This window comes from Balaenoptera borealis, assembly GCF_965194805.1.
Source record: "Balaenoptera borealis genome assembly, chromosome: 12".
NCBI classification, from domain to species: domain Eukaryota; kingdom Metazoa; phylum Chordata; class Mammalia; order Artiodactyla; family Balaenopteridae; genus Balaenoptera; species Balaenoptera borealis.
Window position 1 is genome coordinate 40319485 of NC_138869.1, and position 21780 is coordinate 40341264.

The 21780-nt window shown below is 61.1% G+C and overlaps 1 protein-coding gene across 18 annotated transcripts in view; it reads right to left on the reverse strand.

Annotated features, from left to right (window-relative positions):
* STAB1 (stabilin 1) overlaps nucleotides 1-21780 on the reverse strand; it is an 88924-nt gene that overhangs the window by 7074 nt on the left and 60070 nt on the right. For 14 of the 18 annotated variants that reach the window (XR_014232807.1, XR_014232808.1, XM_082348073.1 and 11 more), the window contains 43 exons: nucleotides 20182-20312; nucleotides 19715-19862; nucleotides 15369-15505; nucleotides 14912-15027; nucleotides 14623-14708; nucleotides 14482-14551; nucleotides 13996-14091; nucleotides 13617-13727; nucleotides 13178-13374; nucleotides 12814-12944; nucleotides 12514-12641; nucleotides 12154-12233; nucleotides 11815-11952; nucleotides 11534-11674; nucleotides 11321-11383; nucleotides 10909-11022; nucleotides 10461-10832; nucleotides 9903-10061; nucleotides 9421-9483; nucleotides 9090-9185; nucleotides 8781-8867; nucleotides 8148-8259; nucleotides 7508-7694; nucleotides 7305-7398; nucleotides 7036-7194; nucleotides 5586-5681; nucleotides 4930-5025; nucleotides 4750-4797; nucleotides 4455-4585; nucleotides 4172-4283; nucleotides 3687-3764; nucleotides 3500-3598; nucleotides 3273-3371; nucleotides 3004-3135; nucleotides 2635-2763; nucleotides 2394-2450; nucleotides 1909-1992; nucleotides 1186-1381; nucleotides 967-1062; nucleotides 830-875; nucleotides 652-728; nucleotides 312-437; nucleotides 54-127 (listed from right to left, as the gene is read on the reverse strand). Coding sequence is in view for 16 of the 18 variants with exons in the window: in XM_082348073.1 (XP_082204199.1) it covers nucleotides 54-127; nucleotides 312-437; nucleotides 652-728; nucleotides 830-875; nucleotides 967-1062; nucleotides 1186-1381; nucleotides 1909-1992; nucleotides 2394-2450; nucleotides 2635-2763; nucleotides 3004-3135; nucleotides 3273-3371; nucleotides 3500-3598; nucleotides 3687-3764; nucleotides 4172-4283; nucleotides 4455-4585; nucleotides 4750-4797; nucleotides 4930-5025; nucleotides 5586-5681; nucleotides 7036-7194; nucleotides 7305-7398; nucleotides 7508-7694; nucleotides 8148-8259; nucleotides 8781-8867; nucleotides 9090-9185; nucleotides 9421-9483; nucleotides 9903-10061; nucleotides 10461-10832; nucleotides 10909-11022; nucleotides 11321-11383; nucleotides 11534-11674; nucleotides 11815-11952; nucleotides 12154-12233; nucleotides 12514-12641; nucleotides 12814-12944; nucleotides 13178-13374; nucleotides 13617-13727; nucleotides 13996-14091; nucleotides 14482-14551; nucleotides 14623-14708; nucleotides 14912-15027; nucleotides 15369-15505; nucleotides 19715-19862; nucleotides 20182-20312 (4992 nt within the window). In the remaining 2 variants the exon portion in view is untranslated. The remainder of the gene's footprint in view (nucleotides 1-53; nucleotides 128-311; nucleotides 438-651; nucleotides 729-829; nucleotides 876-966; nucleotides 1063-1185; nucleotides 1382-1908; nucleotides 1993-2393; nucleotides 2451-2634; nucleotides 2764-3003; nucleotides 3136-3272; nucleotides 3372-3499; nucleotides 3599-3686; nucleotides 3765-4171; nucleotides 4284-4454; nucleotides 4586-4749; nucleotides 4798-4929; nucleotides 5026-5585; nucleotides 5682-7035; nucleotides 7195-7304; nucleotides 7399-7507; nucleotides 7695-8147; nucleotides 8260-8780; nucleotides 8868-9089; nucleotides 9186-9420; nucleotides 9484-9902; nucleotides 10062-10460; nucleotides 10833-10908; nucleotides 11023-11320; nucleotides 11384-11533; nucleotides 11675-11814; nucleotides 11953-12153; nucleotides 12234-12513; nucleotides 12642-12813; nucleotides 12945-13177; nucleotides 13375-13616; nucleotides 13728-13995; nucleotides 14092-14481; nucleotides 14552-14622; nucleotides 14709-14911; nucleotides 15028-15368; nucleotides 15506-19714; nucleotides 19863-20181; nucleotides 20313-21780) is intronic. The other 4 variants (XM_082348080.1, XM_082348079.1, XM_082348077.1 and 1 more) reach the window with 2 other exon arrangements.

The window sequence follows — 21780 nt, forward strand, 5'->3', positions numbered from 1 at the left end:
CACACCCTATGAGGGAATGGCACAGCCCCAGTGTCCAGCTCTGTTGTGCTGACCTGCTGGGGGCCTGTGGGGATACATTCGGCGTGCATGTGGCAGCCCCCGTGGTGGATGAGACAGCTGTTAACTTCTGGGGGAAAAGACACTGGGATGAGGGCTGGCCCCAGGCGGCCCCTCCATTCATCTGTCTGTTGAGGTGCTCATCCCCTACTCTCTCAGCACCCTCAGGCTCACAGCCCTGTGTGCCCCTCGGCCCTTCCTAGTCTCACTCATGCCACTGAAGCCAGACCCCTGGTGGCGGACCCCAGCCTCACCCTGGCACAGCTCCCCATCACCCGTGTAGCCATCCAGGCAGGTGCATGTCCGCTGACCAGGTGCCACATTGGTGCAGTTGGCGTGGGGGGAGCAGCCCCCGTGGTCATGGGCACAAGGGTCCACCACTAGGAGTAGATGATCCCAGAGAGTTGTGAGCAGTGGGCATGGGACAGAGTGGGGACAGGGGAGGAGGGCATGAGAGAAGGGAAAAGGTCGGAGGGAGGGGTCAGACCCAAGAGGTGACAGGGACAGAGACTGGACCTAAAGGGCATGGAAAGGGCTCTGTGGGGAAATCCACCCCCAAATTTCAGGGGTCTTGGGGCATTGGTGTGCCTGGACCTGCACAGTAGATGCCGTCGCCCGAGTACCCCGCGGCACAGACGCAGGCAGGGGCTGCAGCCGAGTCCTGGACGCAGCTGGGAGGGACGGCAACAGCTTAGTCTATGCCTGCCCAGCCCCTGCCCTGACCCTAGCCCCCCCTCCACTTGCCCACCTGCCCCAGGCTGAGCTCACTCACTTGGCATTGGGGTCACACTTCTGCGGGCATTGAGGGCCAGTGATTTCTGGGGGGTAGGAGGATGGTTCTGATCATGCTGACCCAGGAACCGCCTCCCCAGGAGTCACCCGCCTCTCCCCCTTGGGGCCACTCCTCACTCTGGTCACAGCGGAGGCCCTGCCAACCCACGTTACAGACACAGCTTCCGTCCCCTCGGAGCCCCTCCTGGCACAGCCCGTGGGCACAGTCACACACTGGGAGCGGAACGAGGTAGGACAGAAGTTACCCAGTGCCTGTTCTGTCCCTGCTGCGGTGTCTCCATGACCGCTGTCCTCAGCCAGCTTTCCCACCATTCCTGCCCGCCCCCGGGGCCTCACCTCCAGTGCAGTTGGGCCCGTAGCGGCCCAGCTCACACATCTCACAGGCCGTTCCGTGGAAGCCCTCGTGGCAGCGGCACTCCCCACTGCCCAGGAGCCTGTCCTGACACTGCCCGTGGCCCGAGCACACACCACCCAGACCCCCCGGGCACGGCTCACACAGTGTGCCGAAGAAGCCAGGGCAGCAGTCAGGCACCTGCGGGAGGGGGCACAAGGAGAGGCCCGGCACAGGCCAGGACAGACGTCAGGGGGCAGGGAAACGGCGGGGGTTGGGGGAAGGGCATCTTGGGGCCACAGAGCCACAGAACAAAGCAAGTCAGATCCAGAGAAATGGAGACTGCCTTCTACAAGCCTCTCCACGACAGGGGTGAGGAAACGGACTGAAGGAGGGAAAGGCCATACCGGACTCCACGGAGAGGGGCAGAGCTCGCCCCGTTGCTGCCCCCAGGGCTTGGCTGTTGGTGTCAGTTCCAGGCTGAGCCCCTTTCTCTCTCTCCCCATCCCCACTCCCTGGAGGCACGGCCACAGGGACAAACACTGGCCCCTCTGACCTCAGACCTCTCTCCCTTCCCCTTCTTCCAGGCCTTTGCTTCCCTGGCTTCGTCATAGTCCTAGCCCTGCCTCTGCCTTTGAAGCCTAATCCCGGCTCCTGCCCTGGAGCCCCGCTCCCACCTCCTCCTCTCTGGTCAAAGGCTTGGGGCTGGGGGTTGCTTCAGCGCAAACCTGGATCTTCTTGGCACACGTGTAAGAACAGCCCCGGGAGAAGGAGTAGCCAGACCGGTAGACACAGCTCTTCTTGGGGGTGTCCTGGAAACGGGGACAGGCAGGAGGACTCAGCCAGTGGCTTAGGTAGGGGCAAGGCAGTGAATGGGGAGACAGACGGACAGATTACAGGTGTCAGTGGGTGAGACAGGTAAGCAGAATAGCAAAAGGGTCAAGGAAGGACCACGACAGATAGACCTGAGGAAGAGAAGGTAGGCAGGACTGGCAGCCCGAGGGTCACTGGCCTCAGGTCACCAGTCTGAGTGAGGCCTCCTCCGGGCAGACCTGGACCCAGGCCTCCTGGCCTCTGGCAGAAGAGCCAAGCAGCCCACGCTGCTCCAGGTTCCCATGCCTGGGTGAGCAGAGCTGGGCCCGGGGAGCTCAGACACCTTGGGCACAGTGCGAGCAGGTGAAGCAGGGATGGAATGTGCTGGGCCCTGCCTCACCTCCAGCTGGTAGCCTTGAGTGCAGCGGAATTTCCGGGTGCAATTTACACATTTCTCCTGAAGGGAAGGAGGGCAGAGTGTCAGGCCGTCCCGAGGCGGGGGCTCCAAACCCACCTTCTCTCCTCTGGGGCGGGCTAACAGCTCTCTCACCCCTGACCAAGTGCCCCTCCCGCCGGCCAGGCCAGCTAGTGCCTGCGGCTCTTGACCGCCCCTCTGCGCTCCCCAGGCCCCAGCCTCTTACCCGCAGGGCCTCTGCGTGGCTGTGCAGGCAGCGGCTTGAGCCCACTGTCAGGACCCCGGACAGGCCAAACAGTGAGCGGCCAGGGGCCTCCAGCACAGGGCCTTCCAGCGGCACGTGGTTCACCTCAGGCTGGGGGTTAGGGCAGGAGGCTGAACACCCCCCACCCCACCCCCACCCTCCCCTCAGGGGCTGCAGGCCAGGGAGGCGCTCCAGGGCTGGGGTATCTCCGTGGACTGGGGGTCTCCCAGGATGGGAAGTCTCCGGACCAGAGGCTGAGGTGCCCAGGTGGGGGAACTCCAAAGAAGAGGGGTGTTCAAGAGCAGGGTGCCCAGGGCAGGGGCTCCTGTGCTCCCCCACCCCACCACCAACCTGGCCACTATGGTTGTAGAAGACAAGCCAGTGCACAGGGCCCAGGAGGGAGTTGCGGTGTCCCCCCCTGCGCAGGGCCTCTGTGGAAAGCGCCTCCCCCAGGATCACATGGTGTCGCACTACGTCCAAGTCCTGGAGGGGGAAGGAGAGGCTCAGGGGCTCCAGGACTCCCGAGCGCCCGGGACGGTGCGTCCCGCCCGCTGTGTCCTTGTCGTGGGATGGGAGGCTCACCCACCCCCCTCAGTGGCCCCCTGTCCCGGTGATCTCACCAGGCCGCTGCTGTTGGCCTGGGCCTCCAGAGAGTGGTTGGTTGGCACGAAGATGGTGTAGGCGGTGGCAGCCTCAATCTGGGGTACCAGCCTGTGGCGCTAGGGGCGGGGGCAGGCGTCAGGGGTGGGCCTTCTTGCCCTCAGTCCTGACCCTGGGAGCCAGCAGCTCCGCCTGCAGCCGGGGGAGGGCACCCCCGTCCAGGACTCCCCCCTCCTCCCGCCCTTACCTGCAGCAGCTCCCGGAAGAGGTGGAAGGCAGGCACTGAGTCCAGCTGCTGCAGCAATCCCTGCGCCCCCAGCACATCCCCTCTCGGAGGCAGTAAGACCTGGCACAGAGCATGGGGGCTGGTCAGTACATCCTTGCCTCTTGGCCTGCCTAGAAGGTTCCCTGCACACACACCCCTCCAGCCATACCTGACTGAGGACATGTAGGACACCATTGGTGGCAAGGAGGTCAGCCACGTCCACGCTGGCATTCTGCACCCAGACCCTCTGGAAGGCAGCAGGCAGAGCTCAGGGAGACACAGGTAGACACTTAAGAGTGCGTGTAGCACCAACAGAGAGGTTGCTGGGCACAAGGCACCCAGCCTGGCCTGGACACCCTCAGACTCAGGACCTACCAGATGGGCACACAGAACCTCACTGGGGCCCATGCATGAGGGGGCCAGGTGTGCACATGCAGACAAAGATGGACAGACAAGCCCTGGCAGGGCAGTCACTCTGGCCTAAAGACACCGCCCAGCAGCAAATGTGTTCTGAGCACATCCTCTGAGCTCAGGCCTGGGCTGGGCAAGGGGACCCAATCAGATCGCCGGGGACCCTGGGCTGGGAAGCCTGTAGCCACTCGAGCCCCCCCTTCCCTGTATGGTCCCCTCTTCTGCCCAAAGTTCACCACGTACCCCACTGACGTTGTGAATCTCCCAGCGTGCGGTGGGGCTCAGGGTGGCTACACTCTGCCCGTCCAGCCGGGCCAGCTCCTCCTCAGACAGGGCGCCCTGGAGAAAATGGGCCCTGAGAGGGCACAGTTTAGGGGGGCCATGGAACTGGATTAGTGTAACCTACAGAGACCCCTGGAACTGGGCTCCACCCCAAAGGGTGGACACATGCCAGGTTGAGGACCTCTGGGGAGGGGCTGGGTCTCACACAAAAGCCCCCTCCCAGAGCCCAGCCGTGGCAGCCCACCTGACCACTTGCGGTAGCATCCTCGGCTGCAGCCAGAAGGCCTGGTCCTCAGGGCTCAGCCTACGGATGGCAGACTCCGAGGGCACCAGGGCTGTGACTCGGCTGTCAGCAGGAAGAGTGATGCCGGCCCCCTGTGCACATGGTGTGCGGGGGGACAGGAGGAGTGATGAAGGCAGCCGCCACCTTGAGATCACTTCCCCCAGCCTCCAGGCCTGCCCCCCACCTCCAGCTCTTAGAGCTGTTATGTGGCCTCCTGGATCTGAGTCCCCAAGCCCAGCATTCCATCTGATCCTACCTTGATCCACTGGTAGAAGATGGAGAAGTGGGCATTTGCCTCCAGCTCCTGAGGGGAGGGAAAAAGGTGAAGTCACCAATCTAGGGACAGACTTGAGCCCCCTCCCTCCATGACCCTGAGTGCGGCCCCACCCCCGGATTACACAAGAGGACTCCTCCCCGAGCACAGGAAACCACTCACTTGGAAGATGTCTCCGTAGCAGCTGAAGCCATCACCCCCATAGCCAGGGGGGCATGTGCAGACCCGCTGACCTCCTCCCACTGCCCGGCAGGTGGCCTGGGGTTGCGGGGCAGAGAGACATGGCCTCCATTCAGCACCCACAGGGCAAGCTGGACAGCACCCATCCTCCATCTCTCCATTCACTCTGGCCCATCCTCCTGCTGTCCTCTTGTCCAGCTACCCATCCCTACCATCTGTCTCTCCCTCCATCCAGTCTGTATTCAAGCTGCTCCTTTGGCGTGCCCAGCCCTACTCTCCAAGACCAGTGAGCATGTGACGTGAGCTACCCCAACCCATCCTGGCAGATGGGTCAGGGAAGTCCAGGGCTGCGGGAGCATCCGGGAGGCCCTGGACCTCCAGGCGAGGCCTGAGCTGAGAGCAGGAGGAGCTAGCCAGGCCGAAGGTGTGGCGCTGGGAGCATGGGACAAGGGTGGTGAGGGCAGGGGCTGGGGTCCTTATAAGGAGGGTGAAAGCTCTGTCCCGTTGGGCAAGCAGGTGACAGGGTTTGGATTTGAGGTTGAGAAAGATCCCAATCCTGACCAGAGACAGGGACACTGCTGCAGCCAAGGCCTACCCCTGAAGCCTCCCCTGGGCCTGGAGCCCTCTCACCCCCTCACCAGATCATGGCAGCCACCGTTGCCTGCCCGGCAGGGGTCAATGGGACTGCACACGTAGCCGTCCCCCGCGAATCCCAGCTTGCAGGTGCACTGGCTCTGGAGAGGTTGGGGAGCAGAGAGCCTCATCTCACCAGAAGCATGAAACCCTTTCCTCCTCCACAGCTCAGCTCCCGATGGGCACTCTCCCCTGGGGTGGTCTGCTCAGACACCAGAGGAGCTTTTCCCAGGCCCACCCTTGGAGGTCCATGTTCCAGATGCAGAGATTGAGGCCCTGAGGAGTGACTGGCTCTCAGGAAGAGCCTGAGGAAGTGATGGCATTGGCAAGGGGGCATCCAGGAGCCTCGGGGCCTCTTTGCTCTCAGGCCTGGGCCCAGCCAGGCTGTTGAGGTCTGCAGTGTGTGATGAGTGGGCAGGTTTTGCCAAGACCAGCCCCAGGGATGGCCGCTTGGATCCCCCCTCCAACCCCGCCACTCTGCTTGGGTGCTCAGATCCTTCCCGCTAAATGCCAGTGTCCTTGGGCTTGTCCACACCTCAGGTGAGTGACTAGTGAGACTCCCCGGATCTCAGTTGCCCTTCTTTGCACGATGCGGGCATCTACAACTGCTTATTCCACCCTCAGTTCTGAACTTTAAAGCTCCTGATGGAGTTCGCAGCTCCAGCTCTCAGGCCCATCTGAGCGTCACTGCTGAGGTCCCACGGCTTGTGGTCCAGGCCATCATGGGGCAGGAGGACAGGGAGCCCCATGGATCCCTGCATAAGCCTGGGCCGCACAGAGGCTGACCCTGAAGCAGCCAGGCCTGGCCTCCCAACTTGCATATTAGATTCTTTAATGCCAGCCAGTCCTCGGGCTCACCAGGCCTGACGTGCTTCACGTGGAAGGTTCCAGGTTCTAAGATCCTGTGACTGGAGTCTGAGACTCCAAAATTCCAAGAGCTGGATTTCCATGAGTCTAAAAATTTGGGGATGTCACTCTCCTTGGGCAGGTGTCTCTTCTTGCTTTGCTCAATACTGAATTCCTAAATCTAGAACAGCAACTAGCATGTAACAAGTGCCTGGTGACATGTGGGAAACCAGTGAGTGGGTGAATGAGCTAATTGTCAGGAGGCAATGGCCCCAGTGGCCCGTAAGAGCAGAGAACTCATTGATTCTCGGTTATGGGAGTCCTCATCCCTGAGACACAGGAGTCACAGTCTTCTGACTTGGAAAACACTGGCACTCGAACACGCCTTCCTTTAAAACTACTGCAACCTTCGCATTGCTTCCAGCACCCGTCCACTGCTTCCAAATTGTACGACTCAACATTTCAGAACTGGATTCTCATTTGTGTCTGAGGTTTGAGACCCTGAGCTTGAGTTCTCAGACACTGCTAGAGTCAGATGGGCTAGGGGGAAGAGTCCCCCCCCAGGATGGAGACCCCCACCCTGCTCTCTCAAGGCCGGTCGAGCCTCACCTGCCCGGGTCCCACATAGCTGCAGAGGGCGTCAGCGTGGCAGCCGCCTCGTACATCCAGCTCACACTCATCGATGGCCACGCAGACACGACCGTCCCCACTCCAGCCCTTGTGGCACGTGCAGTGGTGGGTGCCTGGGGCCCCAGGGACACACTCAGCCTGTGAGAGCCACAGATAAATGACTCAGGGCTGCAGGGCGGCAGGCTGAGGGCAAGGGAGTCCCACCTCGAGCCCGTGGGTCAGGACTTCAAGGAAGGGGCCAGACTCACATTCTCCGAGCATCCGCCACGGTCTGGGCGAGAGCAGGGGTTGCTGGGTGTGCAGGAGAAGCCGTCACCCTCAAAGCCATCGAGACAGAGACACCTGGGGGTGGGGGGTGGTGAATGAGGAGCCTCCAGTAAGCCTCTGGAAGCTGTGAGCAAACTGACAAGTGCAGTCACAGACGCAGCAGAGAGGAAGCGCACGTCCTCACCTGGCAACATCCCCCTGGTTAACGCAGCGGGCATGCAGGTGGCACTGCTGGGCCTGTTCTGTGGGCCCACAGTTCCCTGTGGACTCGTTGCAGAAGCGGCCACTGAAGCCTGGGGCACATGTGCCACGCTGGCACACCCCCCCACTGCCTGGACGGTTGTCACATAGACCGTGGACACAGCCGCAGTCTGCAGGGAGGAGATGGAGCAGGGAAACTGAGGCTGAGGCAGGGCTGGCTGGGAGCCAGGATGCAGTTGGGCAATGCTGGGAATGGGGCAGCCAGAATAGATTTGACTGCAGGGTCAAAATCAGGTCATCCCAGATTCGGGAGGGAGGAAGAAATGAGAGGGGGGCATTCATTGCTTTCAGTCACCCTATTCTAGCTGCCCTGCTCCCAACACCACCATCGGAAAGTTCTTCTGTATGTCTGACCTAAATCCTGCATGCTTTAGGTTAAACTGTGGCTCTCTTCCCGGCATGGATAAAAGAGACATCTACTCTTGTGTTTCCAAAACCTTCTCCATAATCTCTGGACTGAACCCTTCTTCCTGAGGTTCTATTTCCCTTCTTGGGAGTCCCCAGCCCCACTTCCAAGAGACCCTTTTTCTCCCTGGCAGGTGGCCTAGGCCAGGATCACCCACCTTCCCGGCACTGGTCTCCATGCTTGTTTGGGTTGGAGCAGATGTGGCAGGCGATGCCCTTGTAGTCTGGGAAGCAGAGGCAGGCCCCGCTGCCCTGGACCCCATCACTGCACTGGGGGTGGGCAGGAGGCAAGAGCAGTCACGGGGAGGGGATTATCCACATTCTCTTCCCTAACACCCCTTCTCTCCACAGGCTGTGAGCTCCTGCTCCCCCTAGAAGACCTCCTGCTGGAAGAGACCTTCCAAATCACTGATGCTGCCAAAGAACTAGCCCCTAAAAGGCACCTGGCCCTGGAAGCTTCATGGGTGACTTCTGCTTAACCTAGAAACACATAACTCCTGTGTTCCTCCATAGCCAGGTGCTAAAGCAACTGTGATATTACAAAATGGCAAAAATACAACACACACAAAAAAACTATTGACAAATAGCCCTTATGAAAATAGATGTAACAATCTAATTAATTGATTCTAATGAAAGTAAATATAATTTGGTCCAACTTCCACTGCCTCGATGTGAAGAACCCAATACCAGAGAGAGGCAGGCTTTGCTCAGACATACAGCCAGTCACCGGCCAACTCAGAAAGGAGCCCCTATCTCCCCCACCCCTCACTCCAGAGCAGGAGGGGACTCACGTTGCCTTTGCCATAGCAGGGGTTGGAGAAGCCCCCAGGACACTGCACACAGTCAGGCCCAAAAAACCCTTTGCAGCAGCCAGGTTTCTATAAGAGAGAACACATTTGAGGGTCCGTCGGGAGCCATGTCGACCCACCAGCCCAGGTTGCTTCTGTTCCCTGGTGCCATATCTAGAGCAAGGGGGTGGGCGAGGCCCCTCTGTGACACCTTTTCCACCATTAGGATGCAGCACAGCTGAGGATGGCACCCCACCCAGCCCCAGCCTGGGGGCTCCAGAGGAGAAGCAAGTGCCCCGTGCCCAGGCTCACCAGGATGGTCTGGTTGCAGTAGTGGGCGCAGCCCTTCTTCAGGACGTTCAGCCCAGTAGGGTCATGGATGTACACACACTCCTCAGGGGAGATGTCCTGGGTGGGCCGTACCAGGCTGGTCAGCAGGCAGGGGTCTTGGGCCGGCCCCCTTCACCAGGCAGCCCTGGTCAAGGGTCCTTGGCCCCCTGGGCCCGGCACCTCCCCTGTCAGTGGGGCTGAGCCTCCAGGTCCAGCTGAGCCTCCCAGCCCCACTTCCCCACCCTGACCCAGGGCAGAAACCTCGCGGGGCAGTCAGGAGTCAGCCCTGAGAGCTGGGTCAAGGGATGCTCACCAGCTTCACGCTGTTGGGGGGGCACATGCTGGTGTTCAGGGCTTGGCAGTCCACACAGGAGCCCTGGGCAGGGTAGGGGGAGGAAGGGAGAAGGGTTAGTCATGGTTTATTTATTTAGCAAACTCTAAGAAAGAGGCACTCAGCCAAGGCCTGAGGTATGAGAAGAGTCACCACAGGAGGGCCAGAGGATGGTGTTCCAGGCAGAGGGAAGAGCAAGGGCAAAGGCCCTGGAGCAGGAGAGCTCAGTGTGAGGGCATCACAGGTCTGGGCAGGGAGGTTGGGAACAGGGCTGTAGATGCGTGAGTGACGGCAAAGGGACCATCAGGAGGACTGCTGAGGGCTGGGTGTGGGGCGTCCAGGTGAAACTGGGGCCTGCGCCCGAGCTCCAGAGCCACCCACTCATTTGAGGAGAACTAGAAAATGGCACCTCTCCCTGGGAAGATGACCCCAACACAAGCAGCGCTGGGGTCCCGTGCGCTTACCGCCACGACCTTGTGCTGCTCTTCGTTGCAGAGCTTGGGCAGGATGGGCAGGATGGTCGGGGGCAGCAGGATGCCCTCCAGCATGTGGATGACGCCATTGGCAGCCAGCACATCCACTCTCCGTAGGGGGACCCCCTCAGGTCCCAGCAGGATGCGCCCCTGTGGCGGAGCCCAGCGTGCATCCTTGGCCCAGTCCCCGCCCCTGCACTCAGCACACTGTCAGAGGCCCAGCCTGCCAGCCACCTCTTCACCCGCTCCCTGGCAACATCTCTTGCTCTGGCAGAACCGCTCCAGCCTCTGCACCCTGACCCACGTGGTTTCTGCCACATGCAGCCCCCTTCCCCTGCCCATGTGCTCACCCTCCTCCTCTTTGGAGCCCTCCCAGCTTGTTGGGCCCCAGGAGAGGGATTTGATCTGTGCCTGTTCCCATATGACCCCCCACCAGGGCATGCCCACTGCAGGGCTCGGAGCACGAAGCCAGGTCTGAAAGAGGCTTGACACCTGGCTGGTCATCACCAGCCCCTCCACCAGTCCATCCCTGGTGCTCATGGAGCTCACCTCCTCCGAGATATTCACAGCCAGGACCTGGTTTGCCATGGTGAGGACCCGGCCCTTGGAGATGAGCTTCTCAACAGTCAGCTGGGGTGGAGGAGAGAGTGGCCTTAGGCCAGGCACTAGCCAACCTTGGGGCCACACCCAGTCCTGCCCAGGTGACTCGCAGCTACCACCTTGGTCCCCAGGCTCTCCTCTGTCCTGTAGAGTCCAGATGGGTGGGGAGAGGAGAAGGGGCCCCCCAGAAGACTGGAATCTGCAGACAAACCCTCTGACAGCCCATTGGCAGGTGTAAGCCAGCCACCCTCCCAGAGGACCTCTCACCTGGCCGTGGCTATAGACATGGTACCTCACCAGCTCCTGCAGTTTGGAGAGACCCTGGCAGGAGAGAGAGGGATTGGCTGCTAGCGGCTCTGAGCCTGTATCCCTGGCCCCTTCTCCCTGACAAGCTTACCGCTGTGAAGAGGTAGACCAGGCGGCCGTCCCGCATGCCATCCACTGCCTCATTGCTGGGGGCAAAGACTGTGAAGGGCCCAGGGCCATCCAGGAAGGAGGGCAGCCCACAGTTCTGTGGCGGTGAGAAGGAGGCTCAGGGGGTTCCGTGGCCAACTCTTACCTCTAAGTCCTGCCTGGGCCCTGCTGCCCTTGGTCTGCAGGGAACACCCACCAAAAGTAAGTGGGTGACATTGGCAATGGGTTCATGCTACCACAGAGCCTCAGGATTCTGATGGGCAGGTTCTAGGATGGGGGTGTGGGCAAAGGCCCGTCCTACTCCAGAAGCCCAGATCACTGTGGGGCAGATTCTGGGTAACGAGGGGTCCTGGCCCAAAAGATCAGATGTGCTAGGACCTTTCGCCCAGACTCACCTCCAGGATGGTTTCAAACCGGGTGAAGGCCTCAGTGGAGGCAAGGATCTGGCCGATGGTCCTCTGTAGGAAGGGATGAGCATGAGGGCCCCAGAGGGGAAGGAGCTCTGCTCCAGCCCTGCCCAGAACTGCCCTGTCCCCCTCTCCGAACTCAGTGCGGGTCAGAGGCCACGCAGGGGCACAGGGCAGGGGGAGGGGAAGGCACTAGCTTACCTTGGGGTCCTCAGGGAGCTCTGGTGGGGGCTGCCACCGCAGGGCAGTGACCACGTGGAAGATGCCATTGGCTGCTGGGTAGTTGGCCTTGTGGATGGTGAATGTCTGCTGGGGCTGGTCTTTGTACTTGTAGGTGTATTTCTGCTGAGACATGAGACCTCTGGCTCAGACTCCAAACACCCACCCCTTGTCCTGAGGCTCTGTCCCACCTCCACACCTTTTCCCGGGCTGTGTTTCCCAACTATGACTCCTCTGGTCCCCAGGCTGAAGTCCCTGCTTACCCTGAAGCGGCTGAAAGTGACGGTGATCTCCTGTCCAGCCAGCGTCCACCACCTGCGTGTAGGCTGGGTCCCTGACTCCTCCAGCATGTGCTGCCCTGCGATGATGTGCTGTCTGCAGAGCTGCTGGGCAAGGGATGCCTGTGGGCACAAGGGGACGGGGGTGCCGAGTGGGCCCAGGGCAGGCAGTCCTCTTCAGGGACCGTTGCCCAAGCAACGGAGGGGACAGGAGGCCTCCCAGGCCTCAGTCCCCTAGAGTGTGCACTGGGGACACTCTCAGGGCCCTGAAGTCTAGGGCAGGGTCCGGGGAGGAGGCCCACTCCTCGACAGGCAGGGGCTCACGTTCATGGTCCTGGAGGATATGGACGGTGCCAGCACGGTGAATGGGCCCGACGTGCTGAGGATCTCCCGGCAGCCCTGGTCTGGGGGCAGGAGAGGGTGCATCAGAATGGGTCTGGGAGGCCCTCAGCCATCAGTCCTGGGTTTTGGAGAGTTGAGGTGGGGGAGCGTTGGGTCTAGATCTAGGGTAAGTAGGGACATCAGGATCTGGGCGGGTAGCTCCCACCTCCATCATGCACCCCACCACAGCCCATTCTCTGCTTCCACAGCTCTTGGGCAGAGAAATAAGGCATCTCTGGAGAGTCTGCCAAGGATGCTGGGTGTGAGGGGCGGGGTCTCAGGGGAGTGGCGGGGGTCACACACCCAGCATGGCAAAGGCGACTCTCAGCCGCAGTAACGTCATGCTCGTCTGGCTGGCCTTCTGCACCTCGTGAAGCAGGTGGCCGTAGCAGGCACGCCCATCTCCCACCTCGCCCTCCTTGCACACACAGCTGGGGGCATGGGTAGAACTGGTCAGGGTGGGGGCGTGGCCAGGTCCCCCTTCTGGCCCTCACCCACCATCCCCACAGGGCCCTTGAAGTGCACACAGGCACAAACTTGCCCCTGCCAAGTCCACTCTCTCTGCTCTGCCCCTGGTGCCCAGCCCAAGGCACCTGTGCTCACCTGGTCTTTCCATCAGGGGTCACCTGGCAGGTGGCTGACCGGTCACAGGAGTAGGGGAAGCAGTAGGCGAAGCAGCCCGCGGAGGCATTGTGGTTGGTGCTGACCAGGCCTGGCTTACATGAGCAGGTGGCCTGGCCCACCCGGGAGGGGAGGGAGGACGACACCACGTCCGTGAGAACCGTGGCGTCTGCCACACCCACAGAGCTCTGCTGGGTCCTCACAGCCACCCGCCCAGAAGCGGGCTGTCATTCTCTTCCCATTTAACAAATGGGGCAGCTTAGGCTCCTAGGAGGCCCGTGACTGTCCCACAGCCCATGCGAGCTGGGGGACCGCGGGGCAGGCCCAGCCCAGGGCCCCAGCTCACCTGTCCTGGCTTCTTGTACAGACATAAGGTGGAGTTGCTGGGGCAGCCGCCGTAGTTGGTGGTGCATGGGTCCTGGGGCAGACACACCGTTCCGTCCCCATGGTAGTTCTCAGGGCAGCGACACTGTGCCTGCCCCCTGGGGCTCACGGAGCACTGGGCAACTGGGGAGCAGGGCGACGGCTGGCAGGGGTCAGGGGCTGCCGGGGCAGTGGTAAGAGCCCAAGTGAGACGAGCACCCAGGAGGCCCATCTCCTCCACAGCCTCTATCCAGGTTGGCCCAGGGATGGGGTGAACAGGCTGATCTAGACCTTGGGGACAGGCCCTATTTCCCTCCCTCAGGGACAGTTCCCCCTCCCTGTAAAAGGCCAGATCGTACTTGCTGGTTTAAAAGGATGCTCACCCTGAGCTGGGGCTCCTGGCCTCTAGATCCCAGACTTACCTAGGCATTCGCCGCCCTGCTGGGTGTGGCCAGGCAGGCAGCTGCAGGTAGGGGCCTCTGCAGAGCACTGGGAGTTCTGAGGACAGTTCAGGGCCTGGCAGACGGGGAGCTCTGAGTAGAGAAAGGAGAGTATCACAGCAGCTCAAAGTCCCAGGTTGGGAAGGAACACAGGAGCGAAGATGCTCTGCCTAATTTGCTGTGTGACCCTGGCCAGGGCCCCATCCTCTCTGGGCCTCTGGGCAGTTAAGGTTTCAGATGACACCCCCTCCCCCGAGGGAGGCTGCAGGCGAGGTCCTGCTGAGGCTCAGGCCCCATCCTTCACCCTGTCAGCCTCTCCTGCTCTGGCCACTAAAGACCGGCTACCCCAGCAGCTGCTCACCTTGGTCACAGTGGGGTCCAGTGAATCCAGCAAAGCACAGGCAGCTTCCATCCCCGAGTGGCCCATGGCGGCACACGCCATGCACACAGCTGCAGACTGGGAGGGACACGCAGGGACAGGTGGGACCCCAGCCTCAGCCAGGGGCACACAGGGACGTCGAGTCCCTGCCCTCTGCATCTCCAGAACTCAGCTCCAGCAGGCACAACCTCAAGAATACAGAATTGTGGTGCAGGACCAGAGGAGTGGTGGGAGCCCAGGGCAGGCACCTGGGCTAGCCAGAAGGTTCAAGGAAGGCTTCCTGGAGGAGGCCTCCAAGAACAGCATGTGCAGGGGTTAGAGATGTGATAAAGCAAAGCTCATGTCCCTAGAAGGGATGTGTGAGGCTGAGCGGCTGGGACGGAGTCTGGTAGGGGCTGGCTGTAGACTAGGTCCCCACTGGCCCCCAAGTGGACATCGGCCCCGCCCTCCTGCCTGGCCAGCGCTCACCTGACTGGCAGGCAGGACCGAACCGGTTGGGGTCTCTACACTCCTGGCAGGCTGAGCCGCTGAAGTTTTCCTGGCAGAGGGATGCACCAAGTCAGTGCAGCCCCTCCACTGCCCCCCACCCCAGCCCCACCGGGCCCTTACCTGGCACACACAGGTCCCGTTCCTGTCTATGCCATCCAGGCAGGTTCCGTGGCTGCTGCATGGGGTCTCGGCACCCCCAGGGCACTCTGTGGAACCCCCGCCTAGAACTCAGCTCTGCCCCCAGAACTCTCAATTTACCTGACCCCAGCAGCTCTGGGCGGTCCCAGACTTGGTCCCTCCCCTGGGGCAGCCAGAGCCAAGAGGCCCAGCTGTCCATTAAATAAGCCAGTTGAAGGGGAATGCAGGCGGGTTGAGGCATGAGGAGCAAGGCTGGGACCCTCCCCCATACCATAGCACTGGGACCCCCAGTAGCCAGGGCAGCAGGCCTTCTGCACCACGTCCTTCGAGCACTCCAGGCTGCAGCCGCTCACAGACAACAAAGAGTCCCCCAGCTGGACCTCATATCTGGGGACCAAGGATGGGGAGGGTGATGGGAGGGGCTCCCCCAGCAGCCTCCAGCCCAGCCTCCCCACACTGGGTTCTGTTGCTCTTGGTCCCCCGACCCCTTCACGCCTGGCCCTGAGCTGAACACAGGGCCTGATCCATAGTAGATGCTCAATAAACAGCACTTGCCCTGCATTCTTACTCCTTCCTCCCTGCCTATCTCTGTCCTACTGGAGGGGCCAACAGACGTGTGGATGAGTGAGTCCCTGCCCTCACTCCCCAGGCCTGCCAGGCCCTCCTGGTCCCCTGCCATCCCACGGGATACCGCTGGAAGCAAGCAAGGGTGGAGTGGGGGTCTGCACCGGCAGTCCTGTGAGATCTTCTCTGGGAACTCCCGAAGCCAGCCCGAGGGACACACCCGCTTCTTGATGGCAGGGCACGGGGTGCAGGGTATGTGAGTGACAAACTTGGTCTTCATGTCGCAGCGTCTGGACTGTACCTGGGCATGGGCAAGGTTTGGAGTGAGGGACCTGAACCCTGCACACAGCCCTGACCCTTGATTGCAGCGAGGCCTAGCACCCCTCTCCAGGCCCTGGTTTCCCATCTTTTCACTGGGGAGGCAGTGAGAACAGGGAAGGCCCTGAGTCTGGGGGAAACCGGCCTGGCACAGGCTGTCCCTGCCACAGTGTGTGTCTATGTCTACAGCCACACACCTCTGCCCGGGGGCCTGGAGGCACGCCCAGAAGCCTCAGAGTCTCTGCCTTCTGACACAAAGAGCATCTGGCCCTCTTGTTCCACCCTGGGTGATTCAAAGGAGGAAACTGAACCCCAGGAGGGTGGCCCTCGCCTGTAGCCACCCAGGGACTTGAACCTAGACTCTCAACCTAGTGCTCATTCCCCCCTTTCATTTAAACATAAACACTAAATGACAGGCTGACACTGTTGGGGAGGAGAACACGGTGACGCCATCCTCCATCCCCTGGGCATAGGCAGGATGAGAGCTTCAGCCATGCGCCATGGGGCTGGCCCTCCAGCTGTCACTCTGCTCTGAGCACGTCCCCACCTCGCTCCCAAATGACCCCCTCGGCCAGCCCAGGGTCCTCTCTGGTGCCCCGCGGTCAGAGACCCATCAGCCAGCCCCATGCCCGAGGCTGGCCCGTGTGAGCAGGCGTGTGGGAGGGGGTCTGAGTCTGGGCCAAGCAGTCACATTCCCTGAGCCCTGGTCCAGGCCTGGCTCACAGCCCCACACGCCAGCCGGGACCCAGGGGTCCACTGCCCATCACTGGATGGGCAGTGCTGGGAGTGAGAGAGCTGAGAAGACCCAGGCTGGAGGCCCAGGTGGCTTCCTGGGGAGGTGACAATTGAGTTGGGACCTGAAGGATGCATGAAAATTGGTCAGGGTCACTGCTCCTGGCAGAGGGGACAGGAGAGACAAAAGTCACGAAGTGGGAAAAAGCAAACGGCCACGTGTGATGAGGCAGGGACACGCAGAGACAGGCAGAGAGGCTGGAGAGGGGCTGGGGCCAGGCCAGGCCAGGCCAGTGAGGGGAGGCGGAGTCCGGAGCAGACCCAGGACTCGTTTATGTTTTAAATGGGCCCTCTGGCTGCTGCATGGAGAACAGAGGTGGGGGCAGGAGAAGAGATGGTCACCTGAGAGCCAAGAAAGCCCTGGGCCTGCAGTCCACTCGCTGGCCTGTCACAGCTCCCCCAAGTCTACCATCAATGGGGCTACCATTACGGCAACAAAGTCCCAATAACCTACAGCACTGGCCCTGGAGGAATGGAAGCTAAACTCTTGGTTGTCAGTGGGAGAAAAGACCACAGCAAGGTGCATTTTGATGAGGAGAGCTTTCAGGGGCTTGGGGCATGGCCTGGAGAAGCTGAGAAGTTCTCATCTTAAAAAGTGCTGAACACACTGTGCTCCAAAAGGGAGTAAACCCAGAACATCTCTTTCCTAGAACACATCACAGATGTGTGGCTCTCAAAGCCAGAGAAAAGGAGAAATAGTGCCTCAATACTTTCTGGTGTACATGAAGGTCCCAGGGCCTCTCCCAGCTGCTGTGATTTGGCCTTTTCCGCTCCTGCCTCTGTGGTCTGCAAAGAGGGAAGTTGCTGCGGGTGGCCTCAGCCCGAGCTGTGGGGCTGGATGTTGTGGTCTCATTCCCCACCCTGAGGCTCGGTCTTTGCTGAGCCAGGGAGCAACTAGGAAGTTGGGTAATTTCAGGGCCAGGCAGCTGCTGGCTCAGGGCAAAGGCTCTGCAGGTGATGGGCTCCCCTGAGGGCCACCTGGCCAGCCAGACACAGCTGCCAGCGTCAGCGCCAATGGCCCGGGGACCAGTTCTCAGAGCAGCCCTGGATAAGGGCTCAGGGGCAGTGAGAGAGCACTATCCTCACTCTTGGGCAGAGGGGGCGGTCCTGTCAAGTGGGGGGTGAGTCACCAGCACGGGAGGAAGCTGGAGCCTTGTGGCTGGTGGTGGGGTGGACACTCATTCACGAGATGTTGCATCTGTAAATGTATGATGGATGGATAAACCAGTGGACAAGTCACACTTCTCTCTGGGATCTCACCAGAAGTGGGCATTCAGGCCCCCTCTGCCTGGTGGCCTGGAAGGAGCACCAGCCCCAGCCGACAATCTCGCCACTGGTCCCGTTGGGTGGAGTGAGGCTGGATTCCAGCCGAGTGCTGAATCAGATTCCCTTCTTCCCTAGGGCACCTCGGGACCCGTCTGAGCCAGGCGGGTGCTGCTCCCCTCCCTGTCCTAATCCAGAACTGATTTTGCAATGTCTGCATCCCATAGAGACACTGCTGGGGAAGTTGAGGAGACATGAGGTGTTAGACTGTTGTGAGAAGGTGGAAGAAATTCCACCGAGCTGGGGCCCAGGGCCCAGAACCCAAACTCCCTCAGATGGGAAGGGACCTCCCAAACTACTTCCCCTTGCCCAAGATCAATGCCCCTCTCCCTTCAAACCCCAGCTTGAGACCACAGGCTTCACCTGCACCAGCATACACCTAGCAGAGGAGGCACCTGGTGAAAGACTTGAATAGACAGGTGCTAAGCCCCCTCCTCCAGGAAGACTTCTCTGCCTCTACTGCCTGAACCTTCCTGTGTTTGAGTTCTGCTCCTCACTAGCTGTGTGACCCAGAAGTCGTCCCTTCCCCTCAGAGCCTCAGTTTCCTAATGTTTACAGTGGATCTCGTGCTACACAAGGTGCCGGTAGTGCTGAGGGACTGAGGGCGCGTGAGAGGCCAGCGTTGCTGCGTCCCTGACAAGAATCCCCAGGGCCCTCTTCCCCACCCAGGATGTCTAAGCCCGAGCCCCAGCCCCAGAAGGCAGGCTTAGAGGTGGTCTGTGACGAGGAAAAACTCCCAGCCTGAGGCCCCTCATTGACCCCTGTCACAAGAACACGAGGAGGTGGCCTTCGAAATTCCCTTGCATTGTACACATGGGGAAACTGAGGAAGGGAGGGAGCAGGAACCACCTGCAGGGCTCAGCACAGCCTGAAACCCTTGGCTCTTCCACCATCACTGTCACTTTTTCAGCCTCAGATCTGCCCGTCCTCAACCCTGACTTGGCCCTGAAGCTGGTGAGGCCCCTCACCAGACCACAAGGCGGATGAGAGCGAGTCCCAAGGTGGCACAGGGCCTGGGTTCCTGTCCTGGCTCTGCCCGGCAGTGGGATCCTGGGCAAGTCCTTTTCCTCTCGGGACCTCAGTCTGCCTGTTAGTGATTTGAGGACACTAGCAGCTGCCTCAAGAGAACTTGGCCTCACAGGAGAGGGTCCTTCACCTGGAGGCAGGCCCCAGCCAGGTGACTCTGTCTCCATGCCTAGGGTGGGAGGCTCTTACAGAAACTCCAGTTGGGACAATGTCCCTACTACGGGGCTTCGGTGGATCTGCAGACAGGCATCCCAAAGGGGGCTTGTGCATGTGGACCTGACAGCCACACACTGGGACCATCGGCTCCTCCCTCATGGCCGGATGGGGAACCACAGATGGCGGTCTGGAGCGTGGCTCTGGAGTTGGACCAACCTGTCTCTATCATCCTTGGGTTTTGGCTTCCTCAAGCGGAGAACAGGGCCCACTGCTCAGGGGCTGGGATGACTCGAGGGGATGATGCCGGGTGTGCCCAGGGCTGTTCACCTGAACAGCAGCTCTTAGGCTTGAGGGTGTTATTGTTGCCTGCTGTTTGCCCAGAGGGACTCGGGGTGAGTAGACCTCATTCTGCCTCTAGGCGCACACACATACACACACACCCAGCACGCCTACGCATGGTCCACGTGAGCCTCTCAGTTTGTCAGCCCTGCGAGGGTTGGGGGTGATCACATCTCCCATCCCCAAGCCACGGCCACAGAGACACCGGGCCTCAGTCTGGGCAGAGGGATGGGCCTGGCTCCGTATACCCCACCCTCAGGCTGGGGAGACCTGGGACGGCTGCCCACACCTCCCGGCTGGCTAGCCGGGCACAGAGGAGGGCAGGCTGACACATCCCTGCCACCCCAAGCAGCGAGACACAGACCTCAGCCTGGGGAGGTGGGCACAAGAGCCCAGCCCTCTGTCCAGCTCAGAGAAGGTCAGAGAAGGTCAGACAAGAACCAGCTGCCCTGTGTGTCCTCAGCCCCGTGCCTGATCCGTGAGCGCTCCCTCCCTGCTCCTACCACTGGCTGGGAGGGCCTGGATATCACGTCCCCCGCGACCGGCTCACACTCACCTTCTGCCCCCCGATGAAGCTGGAGCCTGCCAGGCAGAGGGCCAGGAGGCAGAGCAGGACGTGGTCCCAGGGCCCTGCCATGGCTAGTGGTGGCTGGCGGGCACGCTGTCCAGGACAGAACTGGGGCAGCCGGCGTGGAGAACGAGCTCTAGGAGGCAGGCACAGGGCGGGCGGGCAGGACAGGGCGGGCGGGCGGGCGCTTTAAAAGCAGCCGGGAGGCCCCGCCAGCTCACCCCCACAGGAACCCGCCAGGATTTCCTCCTGCGTATCAGCAGCCTGCAGGCGGAAGGGAAGGTGCTGGCCACTGACCCCTGCATGGACGCCTGGGCCCAGCTTGGGGCTTCCTGGCCCGGGACCCTCCTCCTGGCGTCAGCCTCCAAGCCCACCATTAGCCACAAGCCTTGGGTGTTTCAGAGGTTGTGAAGCACATTCAGGAGCAGATGCAAACAACTCCCCACCCCAAGTACCTGCAAGCCCAGCATGTTTCGTTCAGAAGCTCTGGGGGGTTCTGGTGCTTGGGGGAGAGGGCAGCCTCTGAATCAGGTCCGTCTGCCTCTACCTTTCCAGCTGCTGAGGGCACGTGCAGGCCTCCGACTCCCTGTTAAGTGGACAGTCATCAGGCTCCCCCTCACCTGCCCTGCTCGGCCTCCACCGCCCAGGATCCCCATCCCCCATGTGTCCTTGCGCCGCCCTTCTCGCCCGGAGGGGCCTCCCTGCTGCCAGTAGCCCTCCCTTCCCAATCCGTTCTCCACTCAGCCCTGAGGCTTGCCCCCTGTGCCCCGGAGCCCTCTCCACACCAGGCCGGCCTCTCTGACCTGGTTGCCTGCTCTCCACACCCCACACTCTGTTCCACCGCAGGCTTTTCTACTCCATAACCACAGAGCGAGCTCCCTGGGCGCTGCCGTTAGCCCAGATCCTCACAGGACTCACAAGGTCCAGCCTCAGGTCAAAGGTCTCCAGCCTTCACCTCCTCGTAGCACTGGCCACCAGCTGACACTAGTTTATTTTCTGTCCCCCGCTGGAATGTCAGCTATGGGAGAGCAGGGAAGGGGTCGGGCTGGTTCACGCATGGATGCTCACTTCAGATTTGTGGGCTGAATGAACGCAGGCACTTTTATTATCCTGTTACTGGTGCGGAAATGGATGCTCAAAGGGGCTAGGGAATTTGTCTAAGATCACTCAGCTAACCAGTGTGAAGATCCAGCTCCAGGTCTGCTGCCTGCGGGGCACCCTTCCCCCCACTACATTGCACGGACTCCCCCCATTAGGTCCTGTCCTCACGGACCCAGGCTGGGGTCAGCTGTTAACTGTTGGACTGTGGGACCTGGGAACAGCAGTCCAGGTGGTGAGGCCTACGTGCGGTGGACCCTGCCTCTGGTCTATAAATCCCCATTTATGTAATGACACAACAGATGGAGACAGGCAGGTGGCCATCTGTACGGGCCTCTGATAAAGGTCTGGTCGGGGGCTGCCCCTCCCCCATCAGCTGAGGGGCCATGGGGCTGGTCTTTGAGAGCCGGCTGGGGGGAGGTGAATGCGGAGACCCCCCCCTTGGTGGCTCCTCCCATCCACCACAGCCTTCCTGACGGTGATGGGTCCTTCAGGCGAGGATCCCCACTCTGCTGGCACGAAGGGAAAAATGAGGAGAAGCAGGCCTGGGAACCCAGCTGGCCCCTCCCCCATCCCCAATACCACCGGGCGGAAACGGTCCTGCAGCCTTAGGGCCGAAGGCTCCTGACTGGCCAGGATGAGAGAAAGTAAGTGGGCCTCAGGGGCCCTGCTATGGGGTAGAAATGGGTTGAGGAGGGACTGGGCACAGGGGCTGGCTCCCAAAGAAATCCCACGTCCTACCTCAGCAGAGCTCCCTGAAGCAACCATCTCTCAGGACATGAACCCAGACACGGACGGCACAGAGCCCTCCTCCCCACTATCCACCGCTGGGGCCACCTCCCCTGCAGGCCATGCTGGTGAGACCCCTGGACCCCACAGAGTAAGCCGTCCCAGACTCCAGGCCTAACCCTCACAACAGGTCGGGTGTGACATTCCTGATCTGAGGGTGGCAGGGC